The sequence below is a fragment of the Jaculus jaculus genome, chromosome 18, assembly GCF_020740685.1.
Source record: "Jaculus jaculus isolate mJacJac1 chromosome 18, mJacJac1.mat.Y.cur, whole genome shotgun sequence".
Taxonomy (NCBI): Eukaryota; Metazoa; Chordata; class Mammalia; order Rodentia; family Dipodidae; genus Jaculus; species Jaculus jaculus.
This window is the reverse complement of record NC_059119.1, coordinates 35,567,957-35,585,868: the sequence shown is the minus strand read 5'-3', so window position 1 is coordinate 35,585,868 and position 17,912 is coordinate 35,567,957. Positions and strand designations below refer to the sequence as shown.

At 44.1% G+C, this 17,912-nt stretch overlaps 1 protein-coding gene across 2 annotated transcripts in view; it reads right to left on the bottom strand.

Moving 5' to 3' along the window:
• LOC101596182 (cat eye syndrome critical region protein 2 homolog) overlaps positions 1-17,912 on the bottom strand; it is a 169,363-nt gene that overhangs the window by 23,001 nt on the left and 128,450 nt on the right. For both annotated transcript variants that reach the window (XM_045137710.1, XM_045137711.1), the window contains 5 exons: positions 6,546-6,699; positions 2,619-2,748; positions 1,787-1,824; positions 1,616-1,707; positions 511-637 (listed from right to left, as the gene is read on the bottom strand). In XM_045137710.1, coding sequence (XP_044993645.1) covers positions 511-637; positions 1,616-1,707; positions 1,787-1,824; positions 2,619-2,748; positions 6,546-6,699 — 541 coding nt within the window. The remainder of the gene's footprint in view (positions 1-510; positions 638-1,615; positions 1,708-1,786; positions 1,825-2,618; positions 2,749-6,545; positions 6,700-17,912) is intronic.

Sequence of the window (17,912 nt, the reverse complement as noted above, 5' to 3'; positions counted from 1 at the left end):
TGAAAAACCAAAAGAAATTAAACTTGTCTAAGTTCTGTTTAATTCACTTTTTAGGGAAGAGGATGCTATGGTATTGTAGAGGAAGAATATGTAGCTTCTGTCCACGTTCTATTCACGGTTGTGTGGCGGGACAATGACTCTGCTGCTGCCCAAACTACTGAGCATTCAATCCTTTTTTTTTTTTTTTCCTGATTTTTCTGGGCTATATGGAGCAAAACTGGAGAGAGGGGAGGGAGAAAGAAGAGGGGGGGAAGGAAGAAAGGGAAGGGGGAAGTTAAAGGGTCAGGAGAGGAGGGGAGGGGAGGGAAAAAATGGCCTGAAGGACAAAAATGTAAATTTTTCCCATCCAGGTATGAACCAGGCGTGACCCTGTTTAGCTTCTGAGATCAAACAAGATCGGGCTCGATGGTAGTATGGCCATAGACTAAAATGTAAAATTCTAGAACACACTTCAATCTGATACATTGGCCCAAAAGACACATATTTAGCACAAACTACTTCATGACTTACCACTACTCTCCCCATTATATTTTCGACAATTCCTGAACATAGTCTTCATATCATTTACGAATTCCTCCTTGGTACAGTATAAACCACCATTTAACTTCTTCTCCATGCTTGAAATATCCATGGGCATCTAAACCAGGACACACACATTTCAGTTAAAATATTCTAGAAGAGGCCAGGCGTGATGACACACACCTGTAATTCCAGCATTCAGGAGGCAGAAGTAGGAGGATCAACCTGAGTTCAAGGCCACCCTGAGACCACATAGTAGAATTCCAGGTCAGCCTGGGCTAGAGTGAGACTGTACCTCGAAAAACCAAGGGGAAAACATATGCTGGATGACTTGCATGGCTGCTCATGCCCATAAAGCCCGTACTTTGGGAGGCTGCCACAAGTCTGAGGCCAGCCTGGGTTACAGGGTGAGTTCCAGGCAAGCTTAGGCTGCAGAAGCTAGAAAAAATTTACAGATACTATCCCTGGGGGGGCGGGGGGGGGGGAACGACAGGAATAATGAGCTTCTCCAAAGGCCAATACAAGCTGGGCTTAGTGGCTCACGCCTTCACTCTCAGCTCTGGGGATACTGAGTAGGAGGATCACTGTCAAAGTTCAAAGTCAGCTTCAGTTAGAGGAGACCGTGCCTCAGAAAGAAAAAGAGCAAACAAACAAGCCTGCTATACGCCCAGCAATCCTGGTCAGAAGGATGAAAGCCAGAGAAAATGACAGCCTGTTAATGCTTTGGATGCAGAATGGCTCCAGCAGATGCACGTGTGAATGGTCAGTCTCTAGACGGAGGCACTGTTTTTGTGAGGTTGCGGAACCTTGAGGAGGTGTGGCCTAGTTGGAGAAAGTGGGTCGTCATGGGTCAGGCCTATGGGCTATAACCTTACGGAGATGGGAGTAAGCCATGCCCCAAACTCCTGTCACCAACGACAGAGCTGCCTGCTGTCACGCCTTCCCCACCACGATGGGCTATACCCCATTCATGAGCTGCGAGCCAAAATAAATCCTTCCTTCCCCACGTTGCTTCTAACAAGTATAATCATGGTGACAGAAGAGTAACACAAATCCCAAATAAGATACAGAGGCTCAGTTATAATTTCCAAAATACCTTAATAATTTGGTAATAGTTAGGAGCATATGATTCATCCACAGGTTCCAGGAAAGGCCAGGAGTCCTTGTGTGCCTTTACAACATCCAGAACTAAGAGCCAAAGAAGAGAACACAATCAACACACTGACAAAGCAAAGTGCCTGTCGGACACAGCAGCTGGGGGACTAACCTTTATACATGGCCGTGAGGTCATCATCCAGCTCGAAACTGTGAAGAAGAAACAGTACGTCAGGACTAACTCTGACCTCCATCTCGCCTCAGCCCTCTTGGCTGAAACACGGGTTCAGAAGAGCATTACTAATTCCCTTTAGGTAACATTTGCTGAAAGTAAGGGTGAAGGATGGCTAGGTCTCACTCTAGCCCAGGCTGACCTAGAATTCATGGTGATCCTCCTAACTCTGCCTCCACAGTACTGGGATTAAAGGCATGAGCCACAATGCCTGATTTGGAAGTAATTAATTTTAAAAGAGTAAAATATTTACCAAATTTGGCGCACACACCAATGATTTCAGCATTCAGGAGCCTGAGGCAGAAGGATCACAAATTCCAAGACAGCCTGGGTTACACAGCAAGACTTTGTCTCAAAAAAAAAAAAAGAAAAGAAAAGAAACAAGGACTTGGGGTGTAGTTTAGTGGCAAAGTACTTGCCTAGCACACCCAAGGCCCAGAATTCAAACAAAGAAATGTAATAGTCTGCCCATTTCCAACATATGCTTGTCTATAATAATCAAGTCTGGTGTTATTACATTTGGACTAGGCAGAGCTTTGGTAAAAGTACTTCAGCAATGTGCCAGCAAGACTTAAGAGGGACAGAGGCAACCAGTGCTCTGTCATCTGGGTATGTGGGGCCGTAACTGAGAGTTGAACTCACATTACTAACCCTGTGTGTTCCCATCTGTAAAATGGCAGACAATGACTACACAGTCTGTCACAGGACTGAATCAGAAAAGTGCTCCGCAGCATTGCCAGGGTTACTTGTGCTGTTGTTATTAAATACTTACAGGTCCTTGGTCTTCTTGACTTCCCTCATGGGAGAATTAGGGTCCAAATGGTTAAGTTCTGGGGGTAGCTCCTTTCCTTGAGCCAGCAGCCATGCCCGCTCTTCCCTGAGCTTTCTCCTCTTAGCTCGATCTATAATCAACATAAGCACAGTTTAGTGACCCTTCATTTTGCTCCTCCTAAGTTCTGTGGACTTAGCATTATTCACTTTATTCCTCTGCTACCTGTTCAAGGAACTCTTGTGACAATCACAGTTTAAAAAATTCTACCTACATACCTACCTATGAATGAGAGAATGAATGTGTCAGGGCCTCTTGCCACTAAAAACAAACCCCAGATACATGAACCACTTTGTGCATCTGGCTTTATATATATATGTATTTTTTTTAATTTTTTATTTATTTATTTGAGAGCGACAGACACAGAGAGAAAGACAGATAGAGGGAGAGAGAGAGAATGGGCGCGCCAGGGCCTCCAGCCTCTGCAAACGAACTCCAGACGCGTGCGCCCCCTTGTGCATCTGGCTAACGTGGGACCTGGGGAACCGAGCCTCGAACCGGGGTCCTTAGGCTTCACAGGCAAGTGCTTAACCGCTAAGCCATCTCTCCAGCCCTGGCTTTATATATTTTATCTGGACTGGAGAGATGGCTTAGCACTTAAGGTGATTGCCTTAGAAACCTAATGACCCAGGTTCAATTCCCCAGCACCCACATAGGGCCAGAAGCATAAAGCGGTGCATGTGTCTGGAGTTAATCTGCAGTGCCCAGAGACCCTGGTGCTCCCATTCTCTATCTGCCCACCCTCTCATAAATAAATAAATATTTATGAGACTGACACGCTACCTACTGCATCAACGAGACACCTAAATAAATATTTTTTTAAAAAAGAACAAGTTTAGCTGGGTGTGTTGGCTTTCAATTATAAAACCAGCACATGGGAGGCTGAGGAGAATCACTTCAATTTCTCAGTTAGCCTGAGGCATATAATGAAACCCTGTCAAATTAAAAAAAAAAAAAAAAAAAAGAAAGAAAGAAAGAAAGAAACAGGATTGGAGCTGGAGGGCTGGCTTAGCTGTTAAGACATTTGCCTGCAAAGCCAAAGGACCCAGGTTCAACTCCCCAGGACCAATGTAGGCCAGATGCACAATGGGGCAATTGAGTCTAGAGTTCGTTTGCAGTGGCTGGAGACCCTGACATACCCATCTCTCTCTCTCTCTCCCTTTTTCCTCTGTCAAATAAACAAAAAATAAATAAAAAGGAATTAAAAATATGTATCTTGTAATGCAGGTATGACAGTCGTGTACCTAGTAAGAATCCATTGAGAAATGCAGAACCTCACAGACAAAACACAAAAAGTAAAAGCCAAAGGGAGCCAGGAGTGGTGGCACGTGCCTTTATTTATTTGGGACAGAGAGAGGGAGAGAAAGAGGGAGAAAGAATGGGTGCTCCAGGGCTTCTAACCACTGCAAACAACTCCAGATGCATGTGCTACTTTGTGCATCTGGCTTACGTGGGACATGGATAATCAAACTTGAGTCCTTAGGTTTTGAAGGCAAGCACCCCTCACGCCTTTAATCCAGCACTTGGGAGGCAGATGTAGGAGGATCGCCGAGAATCTGAGGCCACCCTGAACCTACACAGTGAATTCCAGGTCAGCCTGAGCTACATACAGTGAGACCCTACCTTGAAATATGAAAGAAAACAGGACCGGGCATGGTAGTGCACGCCTTTAATCCCAGCACTCAGGAGGCAGATGTAGGAGGATCACCATGAGTTCACGGCTATCCTGAGACTACATAGTGAATTCCAGGTCAGCCTGAGCTAGAGTGAGACCCTACCTCAAAAACAAAACAAAAGAAAACAAAATACACACACACACACACACACACACACACATTCTTCAAATGTAGGTATTATTTTCAAAAATTTTTATTTACTCATTTATTTGAGAGAGAGGGAGGGAGGGAGAGAATAGGCACACCAGGGACTGTAGTCACTGCAATGAACTCCAGATGCATGTGTCACCTTGTGCATGTGACTTTATGTGGGTACTGGAAAACCAAACCTGTGTCCTTTCGTTTTGCAGGAATGTACCTTAACTGGTAAGCCATCTTTCCAGTACCCTAATTTAGGTATTATTAATTACAGTGGTGTACCTAATAAGAATTCATTGACAAATGCATAACCTCACTAATGAACACAAAGAAATAAAAACCAGAGGGAGGCGGGTGTGGTGGCGCACACCTTTAATCTCAGCACATGGGAGGCAGAGGCAGGAGGATTGCCATGAGTTGGAGGCCACCCTGAGACTACATCATGTCAGCCTGGGCTAGAGCAAGACCCTACCTTGAAAAACCAAAAAAATAAAAGAAAAACAAAACAAACAAACAAAAAGAAAAAAAAAAAAAAAAAGGAAAGCCAGGAAGAGAAAGGAAGCAAGAACAGCATGGAGGGAACAAGAGGGCTACACATTTATGGAGAAAAAGGAGGGCTGGAGAGACGGCTCAGTGGTTAAAGCACTTCTCTGCAAAGCCTCACAACTCAAGATCGATTCCCCAGTACTCACAAAAAGCCGGGTGCAGTGGGGTATTGAGTTCATTTGCAGTGGCCTGTAGGCCCTGGCGTGCCCATTGTCTCCGTCTCTCTGCTGGGCATGGTGGCGCACACCTTTAATATGAGGCCCAGGAGGCAGAGGTAAGAGGATTGCTCTGAGTTTGACGCTACAAAACTCCAGGTTAGCCCTTGTCTAGAGTAAGACCCTACCATAAAACCCAGAAAAAAAAAAAACCAGAAACACATTCAAACACATCAGTTGATCTGTTACTACTACCTATCAGGTCCAGGGGATAAATACTGCTTATCCAACAAAACAGATCGGTTATCCTTTGCTTTACAGAAGTACAGACAAAAGAACAACCTTAACACACATGCCTGAACCAGTAAGATTCATAGCAACTCCACACAGGAATAGTACTACAGCAAAACAGAACACCAGGCTGGGAATGCAGCTCAGTCCACAGCAACAGTGTCGGCCCAGCACACAGAATGGAATGGAATGAAGGTCACCTTCAACTACAGAGTTTCAGGCTTCCCTGGGCTACATGAGACACTGCCTCAACCTAAGTTACACAAAACAAAACAAAAGCCCATGAAAAAATAAATTTCTGGGAGTTTTTCTTAAGCATATATATCATTAGTATCAAAAAAAATTATGCTTGTAAACCCAGTTGTCATCAATGTCTTGGTATATATTTTTTCCTCTTCTACAGTCTGTATTTGGGACACAGCAGAAATGCGAACAAGCAAGGTACTGAACTGCATACCAAGAATGACATGCACAATGCCTTAGCAAGAATGGAAAGGGATGGCAGGGCGTGGTGGTGCACGCCTTTAATCCCAGCACTTTGGAGGCAGAGGTAGGAGGACCGCTGAGAGTTCGAGGCCACTACACAGCAAATTCCAGGTCAGCCTGAGCTAGAGCAAAACCCTACCCTGGAAAAGAAAGAAAGAAAGAAAGAAAGAAAGAAAGAAAGAAAGAAAGAAAGAAAGAAAGAAAGAAAGAAAGAAGGAAAGAAGGAAAGAAGGAAAGAAGGAAAGAAGGAAAGAAGGAAAGAAGGAAAGAAGGAAAGAAGGAAAGAAGGAAAGAAGGAAAGAAGGAAAGAAGGAAAGAAGGAAAGAAGGAAAGAAGGAAAGAAGGAAAGAAAGAAAGAAAGAAAGAAAGAAAGAAAGAAAGAAAGAAAGAAAGAAAGAAAGACAAAAAGAAAGAAAGAAAGACAAAAAGAAAGAAAGAAAGACAGACAGACAGACTGGGTTCAGATGTGTAAGCAACAGAAGTCCAGTAAACAAAAGAAGGTCCAGCTTGATTGGCCTTGGTTGCAGGAAGCAGGGCACGCACTTGAACCTCTCCAAACTAGGTAAGGGGCCACATACCTTCCACTGCCTTGACTTTTTCCTCCAGTTCCCGCTTTCTCTCCTCTTTCAACATCTGTTCCTGTTCCTTCCTCTGCACAGCAAGGAGAATCTGTCTTTCTTCCTCCTCCTCCTTGCGCTTCTGTTTCTCTATCCTTGTGAGCACTGGAGTGTCCTGTAAGGAGCAATAAGCACATGGACATCAACGGAAGGCAGTTCTTCATTCCTGAATGAAGACGCAGTTTGCTGAACTCAATATATTCAATACTAGTGGACACAGTACGTACCACTGGATGACATATACAAACTGGATTTACTACCTGTGATATGTGTGTGTCTTTATGTATAAATACACTGATACTAAACCATAATGAGCCAGGTGTGGTGGTGCACGTCTTTAATCCCAGCACTTGGGAGGCAGAGGTAGGTTAGAGGACTGCCATGACTTTGAGGTCTCCCTGAGACTACAAATTAAATTCCAGGTCAACCTCTTGGGCTAGAGCAAAACCCTAACTCAAAAACAAAAATAATAATAATCATTATTATATAATCATCATCATCGAGGCACGTTAGCACACAACTTTAATCCCGGCACTCAGGAGGCAGAGGTAGAAAGATTTCCATGAGTTCCAGGACACCCTGAAACACTACGTAGTGAATTCCAGGTCAGCCTGGGTTAGAGAGACACCCTACGTCAAAAAACAAAACAAACATAATGATAGCTGGGTACGGAGGGACATGCCTTTTATCCCTGCACTGAGGTTTATGAGTTCAAGGCTAGCCTGGCTAGAGGGGGATCCTGCCTCAATTTCAAAATAAGTAAAAAGCCAGGTGTGGTGGTACAGACCTATAATCCAAGCACATAGGAGGTGAGGGTAGAAGTTCAAGGCCATAACTGGACCATATGACCCTGTTTCAAAAGACATGTCCAGCCTCCAATCAAAAATTCATTTTTCCCCCTTGGTAGAGCGAGTAGGAGTGATACCAAAAGAGAGAGAATTGGCAAACCAGGGCCTCAGCCACTGCAACCAAACTCCAAATGCTTGTGCCACCTAGTGAGCATGGGCTTGCCTCACCTTTGTTTGTTTGGCTTACGTAAGATCTGGAGAGCTGAATGTGGGTCCATAGGCTTTGCAGGCAAGTACCTTAACTGCTAAGCCATCTCTCCAGCTCACAATTTTTTTTTGGGGGGGGGTTGTTGAGGGATCTCAATCTAGCTCAGGATGACATGGAATTCACTATGTAATATCAAGGTGGTCTCGAACTCATGGTAAACCACCTGCCTCTGCCTTCTGAGTGCTGCATTACAGGCATGCGCCACCATGATTGGATTCATTTGTTTCATTTTTCAAGGTAGGGTCTCATTCTAAGCCAGGCTGTCCTGGAATTGATTATGTTGTCTCAGGCTGGCTTCAAATTTATGGCGATCCTCCTACCTCTACCTCCCAAGTACTGGGACTAAGGATATGTGCCACCACACCCGGCAACAATGGGTTCCTAAAAAATATTTTTTTATTTACTTGCAATTAGAGATAGGAGAGAGACAGGGAGGGAGGGAGAGAGAAATGGTGTGTCAGAGCTTTGAGCTGCTGGAAAAGAACTTCAGACGCATGTACCACTGTGCTTACAAGGGTCCTGGGAAATCAAACCTGGTCCTTTGGCTTTGCAAGCATCTTAACAGCTAATCCATCTCTGCAGCCCTAAAAACATATATTTAAAAATATATTTTTATATATTTTAAGAGAGAGAAAGAAGCAGATATAAAGAGAGAGAACAGGCAATACAGGGCCTCCAGCCACTGCAAATGAAATCCAGAAGTATGCTCCTATACATCTGACTTATATAGATCCTAGGGAACTGAACCTGTGTCCTTTGGTTTTTAACCATTAAGCCATCTCCCCAACCCCTAAAACTGTTTTTACACATTCTGAACAAGTCCTCCATGCCTCAGCTACACTTTTACCCTCACTCTATCATCATTTGGAGTTTTTGTTTGTTGGTTTTGGTGTGTGTGTCGGGGGCGGGGGGGGGGGTCAAGTCAATGTTGGGTACCTGCCTCAATCACTCTCTACTGTATTTATTTATTTAAAGGTAGAGGTCTCTCTAGACAACCTGACCTGGAATTCACTATGTAGCCCCAGGCTGGCCTTGAGCTCACAGCAAATGTCAAGTGCTAGGATTAAAGGCATGGGCCACTACTCTGTGGTCCTCTTTTCTTTCTTCTTCTTTTTTAAAACATTCTATTTATTTAATTCAGTGAGAGAATAAGAGATTAAGCAGAGAGAATGGGCACATCAGGGCCTCCAGCCACTCCAGCCACATGGGTCATCTTGTGCATCTGGCTTGCTTGGGTACACAGAAATTGAACCTGGGTCCTTAGGCTTTGAAGGCAAGCACCTTAAGTACTAAGCCTTCTTGACAGCCCCTGTATTTTCTTTAAATATTTTTATTGTTGAGTGTGTTGGCACATGCCTTTAATCCCAGCACTTGGGAGGCCGAGTTAGGAGGATTGTTGTGAATTTGAGGCCACCCTGAGACTACCTAGTGAATTCCAGGTAAACTGGGATAGAGTGAGACCCTACCTCGAAAAAAATTATCAACATCATGCAAGCAGGTAGAACACCTAGCCATCTCTGTAGACCCCTTATTTATTGATTTTTTAGTTTATTTTTATTTATTTATTTGAGAGCAACAGACAGAAAGAGGCAGAGAGAGAGAATGGGCACACAAGGGCCTTCAGCCACTGCAAGCGAACTCCAGACACGTGCATCCTCTTGATCATCTGGGTAACGTGTGTCCTGGGGAATCGAGCCTCAAATCGGGGTCCTCAGGCTTCACAGGTAAGTGCGTAACCGCTAAGCCACCTCTCCAGCCCCTTATTTTATTTTTAATGTTAAACATAGGGTGCCTGGATAGCTCATTCCATTAAGCGTAAGACACTTAATGGCATACGTGAGTGTGCATAGAGGCACGTGTATGGGCAGGGTCTCTTGTCAGTCAAACCCTCCCCCCCCCCGCAATGAAGACTAAGTATGTGCACCATTTTCTGGCATCTAGTTTCTTTTTAATATTTTTATTTATTTCTTTTTAATTTTTTTTTTATTTTTCCTTATTTATTTGAGAGAGACAGTCACAGAGAGAAAGAGGCAGATATATATAGAGAGAAAATGGGCACATCAGGGCTTCCAGCCACTACAAACAAACTCCAGATGCATGTGCCCCCTTGTGCAGCTGGCTAACGTGGGTCCTGGGGAACCTAGCCTCGAACTGGGGTCCTTAGGCTTCACAGGCAAGTGCTTAACCGCTACGCCATCTCTCCAGCCCAATATATTTTTTTTAAATTTTTTTCTGTTTTATTTATTTATTTGAGAGGGACAGACAGAGAGAGAATGAGGCCGAGAGAGAGAGAGGGAATGGGCACGCCAGGGCCTCCAGCCACTGTAAACGAACTCCAGATGCGTGTGCCCCCTTGTGCATCTGGCTAACGTGGGACCTGGGGAATGAAGCCTTGAACCGGCGTCCTTAGGCTTCACAGGTAAGTGCTTAACCGCTAAGCCATCCCTCCAGCCCAATATTTTTATTCTTATTTCTTTAATTGAGAGAGAGAGAGAGAGAGAATATGGGTGCTCCAGGTCCTCCAGCCACTGAAAACAAACTCCAGATGCGTGCGCCCCTTGTGCATCTGGTTTATGTGGGTCCTGGGGAATCAAACCTGAGTTCTTTGGCTTTGCAGACAAGTGCCTTAACCGCTAAGCCATCTCTCCAGCCCTGGCACCTGATTTTACATGGCTGCTGGGGAACTGAAGCTTGGCCATCAAGCTTTACAAGGAAGGTCCTTTAACCATGGAGCCATCTCCCTAGCCCACCCACCTGATTTTTTAAAATATTTTGAATTTAACTTATTTGAGAGAGAAAGAGTGTTGGCATGCCAGGGCCTTCAGCCACTGCAAAGCAACTCCAGACGCATACCTTGTGCATCTGGCTTACATGGGTCCTAACCTAACCCTAACCTTCGTCCTTTAGCTTTGCATAGAAGTGCCTTAATGGTAAAGCCATCACTCCAGGCTCCACGATACTGTTTTGAGACAGTGTATCCCACTGAACATGGAGCTCACTAATTTGGCTAGTCTAGACAGCCAGCAAGTCCCTGGGATACTCCCCCCATTTCTGCCTCCCCAGCACTGGGATGATAGAAATGAACCATCATGCCTAGGCCTTAAATTTTATTTATTTATTTATTTGGGAAAAATAAAGAATGGGTGCAACAGGGCCTCTAGCCACTGAAAATGAACTTCAGACGCATGTACCACCTTGTGCATCTGGCTTATGTGGGTAGTGGGGAATAGAACCTGGGTCCTTGGGCTTTTCAGGAAAGCTCTTAACTACTAAGCCATCTCTCCAGCCCCATGCCTGGGTGCTAGAGATCCAAACTCAGTTTGCATAGCAAGCACCTTACCAACTGAACCATCATCCTCGCTCTAGGAGTAGCTTTTTTTTTTTTTTTTTTTTTTTTTTTAAGGACCAGCATTTCAATAGGAACTTGGGAAATGTAAACCAATCACTGAGAAATACTTAGCTGGTTGGGCATGTGGCTCAGGTAACAGTGCTATTGCCTAGCATGCACCGTGGCGTGGGATCAAACCCCAGCACTGCATAAGCTGCATATGGTGATGATGCACATGTGTAATCACAGCAAATGGGATGCAAAATAGGAAGATCAAGTTCACAGGTCATCTTTGATTAAAAAAAAAAAAAAATCCAGGTGTAATGGCATGCACCTTTAATCCCAGCACTCTGAAGGCAGAGGGAGATGATCACCTTGAGTTCAAGGACATCCTGAGACACATAGTGAATAATTCCAGGTCAGCCTGGATTAGAGTCAGACCCTACCTCAAAAAAAATTTTAAAAACCTGCCTTAATTCCTAGCACTCTGGAAGCAGAGGTAGGAGGATCATATGGGTGGGTTCACGGCCAGCCTGAGACTACATAGTAAATTCCAGTTCAGCCTCATCTTGAATGAGACCTCTACCTTGAAAAGCCAAAAATAAGAAAAAAAGACAAGAAATATAATCCTAAATAAATTATACATGATGGAAATATTGAAATTTTGTTTTCTTTTTTGAAGTGCACCATCACACCTGGTGGAAATATTGAAATTTTGAAGCAACAATTAGGTGGATTATAGGAACAGGAAAACCATTTTACTTTGGCTCCAGAATATACTGGTAATATAGCTAGGGACGTAGATGCTTATTTATTACAGTTGTATTGAAAAATGTCATCTACTACAGAGCTTTTTAGCTATTCAAAACATCGGAGCCAGGGATGGTGGCGCGTGAATTTAATCCCAGCGTTTAGGAGGCAACGGTAGGAGGATCGCTGCAAGTTCAAGACGAAACAAGAAAAGCGCCTGGGGCTGGAGAGATGGCGGAGTGGTTAAGACACTTACCTATAAAGCCAAAGGACCCAGATTCAATTCCCTAGAACCCATATAAGCCAGATGCACAACGTGGCACACGTCTGGAATTCGTTTGCAAGTGCTGAAGGCCCTGGCGCATCCATTCTCTCTCCCTCTATCTGCCTCTCTCCTTTTTCTATCTCAAATAAATAAATAAATAAAGTTCCTTTAAAAAACCCAGATTATATGATTTTCAAAAGTAGGTTTCCTCTTTTGAGAACTGTGGACTATGGAAGAAACCAGACCATTTTTTTCCCTGTTTTACAAGCCAGTGGCGAAACCCCAACAATCTCCTTCACATTGAACTGGAAAGGTAGCCGAAAGGAACAGCTTAAGTGTCACTGAACTGACTGTGCACAATGAAGACCGTTCGTCTTGCTGCAGTTTATTTATTTATATTTTTTGTTTATTTTATTTATTTACTTGAGAGAGACAGACAGAGAGAAAGAGGCAGAGAGAGAGAGAATGGGAGCGCCACTCCAGCCACTGCAAACAAACTCCAGGTGCATGCGCCCCCTTTTGCATCTGGCTTAGGTAGGTCCTGGGGAATCGAGTCTCAAACCGAGGTCTTTAGGCTTCACAGGCAAGCGCTTAACTGCTAAGCCATCTCTCCAGACCAGTTTATTTATTTTTTTAAAGATTTTTGTTTATTTATTAGAGATAGCGAGAGGGAGGAGGAGAGAGACAGAGAGAGAAACCATGCCAGAGCCTCCAGCACTGCAAATGAATTCCAGACGCATGGGGCCCCTTGTGCATCTGGCTTACGTGGGACCTGAAGAGAAGAGTTGAGCCCGAGGTTACATGGCTATTTGTACATGGGGCGAGAACTGCAGGGTCTTCATGCAGCCCTGCATGACAGCGCATACTATGTAAGAAAAAAGGCAGGATTTACTACTAGGAAATAAAAAATCCAATCATCAATTTTATTGTTTGTTTGTTTATTTGAGAGAGAGAGAGAGAAAGAAGCAGAAAGAGAAAATGGGCAGAATGAGGCCTTTCGCCACTGCAAACAAACTCCAGCGACATGAGTCACCTTCCATATCTGGGCTTCTGGGTTCTGGCAAATTGAACCTGGGCCCTTAGGCTTCCAGGCAATTGCCTTAACCTGCTAAGCCATCACTCTTGCCCTGTATTGAAATTTTTTAAAAGACAATTAAATATAAGCAACTACTTCTGTTGAAAAGACTGTGAAAGCTTAAAGCTCATTAGTAAACAAAATAAAATTGTTTTGGGGCTGGAGAGAGACCTTAGCAGTTAAAGCGCTTGACTGCAAAGCCTAAAGAGCCATGTTTGCCTCTCCAGATCCCACCAAAGCCAGATGCACAAAAGTGCAACAAGCTCAAGGTTGCATATGCCCAGTAGGTGGCACAAGTGTTTGAAGTTAGACTACAATGGCTAAGGCCCTGCTGCACCAATTCTCTCTCTAAAATAAAACTAAAGGGCTGGAGAGATGGCTTAGCAGCTAAGCGCTTGCCTGTGAAGCCTAAGGACCCTGGTTCAAGGCTTGATTCCCCAGGACCCAGGTTAGCCAGATGCACAAGGGGTGCACACGTCTGGAGTTCGTGGCTTGAGGCCCTGGAGTGCCCATTCTCTCTCTCTCTCTGCCTCTTTCTCTCTCTCTTTGTTGCTATCAAATGAATTAAAAAAAATTTAAAAAAAATAAATAAAATAAAAATAAAACCGGGCATGGTGGCACATGCCTTTAATCCCAGCACTCAGAAGGCAGGGGTAGGAGGATTTCTGTGAGTTCAAAGCCATCCTGAGGCTACAGAGTGAATTCCAGGTCAGCCTGAGCTACAGTGAGACCCCATCTTGGAAAATTAAAAAAAAAAAAAAAAAAAAAAAAAAGAACTGCCCAGCATGGTGGCTCATGCCTTTAATCACAGCCCAGGCTGATGTTGAATGCACTCTGTAGTTTCAGGGTGGCCTCAAACTCATGACGATCCTCCTACTTAAGCCTCCCAGGTGCTGGGATTGAAGGCATGCACCACCACACCAAGCTTCTCTTTGAAAACATTAAGAAGAGGGCTGGAGAGATGGCTTAGTGGGTTAAGCACTTGCCTGTGAAACCTAAGGCCCACGGTTCAAAACTCAATTCCCCAGGGCCCAAGAAAGCCAGATGCACAAGGTGGCAAATGCATCTTGAGTTCATTTGGAGGCCCTGGTGCATCCATTCTCTCTCGCTTTCTCTCTCGCTCTCAAATACACAAACAGAAAAAATCTTTTAAAAATTAAGAAGACCCACGCTATTGGCATGATAAAAATAATGGAACTAAATCAGGGTTTAACATTCATAAATGATGTTATTGAAACATGTCCCAAAAGTTTTCTTAAATCTTTTATTATTTACTTATTTATTTGAGAGAAAGAGAGGATGAGAATGGGTGCACCAGGGCCTCCAGCCACTGCAAATAAACTCCAGATGCATGTGTCCCCTTGTGCATTTGGCTTACATGGGTCCTGGGGAATGGAACCAGGATCCTTTGGCTTTACAGGCAGACACTTTAACCGCTAAGCCATCTCTCCAACCCCCAGAATGATCTTTGTGAAGCACATCTTCATCTCGATCTCTAGCACTGCTTACTAGGTCCTTTGTGATGCCCTCCTTTCCTTCTCTGTCTCTTAAATAATGGCTTTCCTCACAATTATTTTTAGTGGTTCTGTTTGTATATTTGCTTTTTGCCAGTCTTCAGATTATATATATGTGTATATATGAAAAATCTTATTTTGATGAGACTTAGGAAATCACGAGAATATTCCAGTATTGTTGGTCAGTGGTGCTTCATGACTCTGGGATAGCAGCGTACACTCACGAGGCTCCCAGCGCTACCACAAAGGCAGTGAAGCCCCGCTTGAATCCTCGTAACGGAGTACCACACGGAAAGACTGTCTCCAAACCACCCATGGCCCCATGGATGCCTTTTCCCTCGTGCAGCCAGCCTCTCCGGAACAGTGTCTAATGGTGTCCCTTCTATTTCCCACTGTTCATAATGTGGAAGTTCCAGTTGTGCATCTGGCTAATGTGGGTACCGGGGAAATCGAACCTGGGTCCTTAGGCCTCTCAGGAAAATGCTTTTACTGCTAAGCCATCTCTCTAGCTCCCTAATTTACTAATTATTTCTAAAGAAAAAAAAAAAAAAGAAAAGAAAAAGAAACAAAGAACAAGAAAAAAAGTCAATGTGATCTAACTCCTTAACATTAAGGGCCACCACACGGGTCAGTTAGATGAAATGCCAGAGGACTCAAAAGCGTAATTATATGTACATACAAAGAAATCAAAGACAACAAACTCTTGAAGGAATCTAAACAGAACACAGAAAGTGAGCTGGACAACTGAGGTAAACACAAGACAAGACCCAAGGTAAGGAAACTGCAATTCTGAAAGAAACAGCAACAATCCAACTTGAAATAGCTAGAGGAAAACACACTAAGTCATCAAATGCAAGCCTCCTTAGTTAGAAGGAGGCGCCTATAAAATACAAGCGACAAAAACCCAGTCACAAATGAAAAACTCCATAGAAAGCCTCACCTAGAGCTGGGCATGGTGGCGCACGCCTTAATCCCAGCACTGGGGAGGCAGAGATAGGAGGACTGCCATGAGTTGGAGGCCACCCTGAGCTAGAGTGAGACCCTACCTTGATCCCCTCCTCAAAAAAAAAAAATAAAGCCTCATCGAGAATGAACAGAGTATGTGAGCTTGAAGACATGGTGGGGGAATTCAAACATTCTAACAAGGAGAGGAATTAGTAAGGAACAAGTGGGATGTCTGAAGGAGTCAAATGTAAAACTTTTGGGCAGAGGTTGAGAATTTTAGTCTAAAAGCAGGAAGCTCTGGTATGACCAATTCTCTCTCTCCCTCTGTGCAAAATACACACACACACACACACACACACACACACACACATATATTTATATATATGCCAAGTGTGGTGGCACAGAGGTAGGAAGATCGCCAGATGCACAAGGGGGTGCATGCGTCTGGAGTTTGTTTGCAGTGGCTAGAGGCCCTGGCGTGCCCATTCTCCCCCTCTCTCTCTCTGTCAGTCACTCTCAAATAAATAAATTTATATATGTATATATATGTGTGTGTGTATATATATATATATATATATATATATATATATATATATGTATATATATTTGTTTAAAAAAAACGAAGAGGGCAAGAAGCTTCGGCAAGCAGCAGATCTTTTTCCATCACGAATAAAGGATGCTGGCATCTTTAAAAAAAAAAAAAAGTAAAAAGAAGATGCTGGGTGTGGTGGCACATTTTTTAATTTTAATTATTTTTTAAGTTTTTCAAGGAAGGGTTTCACTCTAGCCCAGCTGACGTGGAATTCACTATGTAGTCTCAGGGTGGCCTTGATATCAAAAAATAGATTATGGGGCTGGAGAGATGGCTTAGCGGTTAAGCGCCTGCCTGTGAAGCCTAAGGACCCCAGTTCAAGGCTCGGTTCCCCAGGTCCCACATTAGCCAGATGCACAAGGGGGCACACGCGTCTGGAGTGCGTTTGCAGAGGCTGGAAGCCCTGGCGCGCCCATTCTCTCTCTCTCCCTCTATCTGTCTTTCTCTCTGTGTCTGTTGCTCTCAAATAAATAAATAAATAAAAATTAAAAAAATAGATTATGTTCTTTAGTCAGGGTCTCATGTATCTCAGGGATTAAAGGCCTTCACCACCATGCCTTACTTTAAAAACATTTTTTTAATATTTTTGTTTATTTGTAACAGGGGAAGGGGGAGAAGAGAGGCAGAGAGAATAAACTTTGAAATTCTGGTCTGTCTGCTCCCCAGGAGTGCTGGGATTCCAGGCATGTGCTAAGATGCCTGGTGATCTACATGGCAGCGCTACTGTTTTCATTCTCAGATCACCTTCTCTTCAAGAATGTCGATCTTCCCCACTGCCATGGCAGGTGAAAACCCATGTTTTGTTAATTAATATATTTTTCAAGCAGAAAGGGAGGGGGAGAGAGAAGGACAAAGGGAAAGGAGACAGGAGGGGCTAGGGAAAGGGAAGAGACAGGAAAGGAGGGGGAAAGGGTGAAAGGAGAGGGGAAGGGAAGAAGGGGAGGGGGACAGACAAATCAAAGGGGTACACCAGCGCCACTGTGCATCTGATTTTATGTAGGTACTGGGGAACTGGAACTCATGTCCTTAGGCTTTGTAGGCAAATGCCAAGTGCCTTAACTGCCGAACCAGCTCTCAAGCCCTTGTAATTTTTCTTTTCTTTTCTTTTCTTTCTTTCTTTCTTTCTTTTTTTTTTTTTGTTGGTTTTCAAGGTAGTGTCTTGCTCTAGCCCAGGAATTCACTATGTAGGCTTAGGGTGGCCTCAAACTCACAGCGATCCTCCTACCTCTGCCTCCCTAGTGCTGGTATTAAAGGGGCGCGCAAGCATGCTGGACTTCAGCTCTTTTGATTGCTATCTATTGTTATTTTGGGCAAAGCTGACAACAAACTCAGATGTGCTGTTTCTCTTGGGCTCCCAAAAAATGGAATTTTTTTTAAAAAATATTTTTTGTTCATTATTTATTTATTTATTTGAGAGTGAAAGACAGATAGAGGGAGAGAGAGAGAATGGGCGAGCCAGGGCTTCCAGCCACCACAAACGAACTCCAGACGCGTGCGCCCCCTTGTGCATCTGGCTAACGTGGGACCTGGGGAACCGAGCCTCGAACCGGGATCCTTAGGCTTCACAGGCAAGCACTTAACCGCTAAGCCATCTCTCCAGCCCAAAAATGGAATTTAAAAGGCATGAGCTGTTTTGCTTGGCAATAGTAACTTTTCTTTTTTTTTTCAAGATAGGGTCTCACTCTGTCCCAGGCTGACCTGGAATTCACTATGTAGTCTCAGAGTGGCCTCGAACTCATGGCGATCCTCCTACCTCTCCCTCCCGAGTGCTGGGATTAAAGGCGTGCGCCACCATGCCTGGTT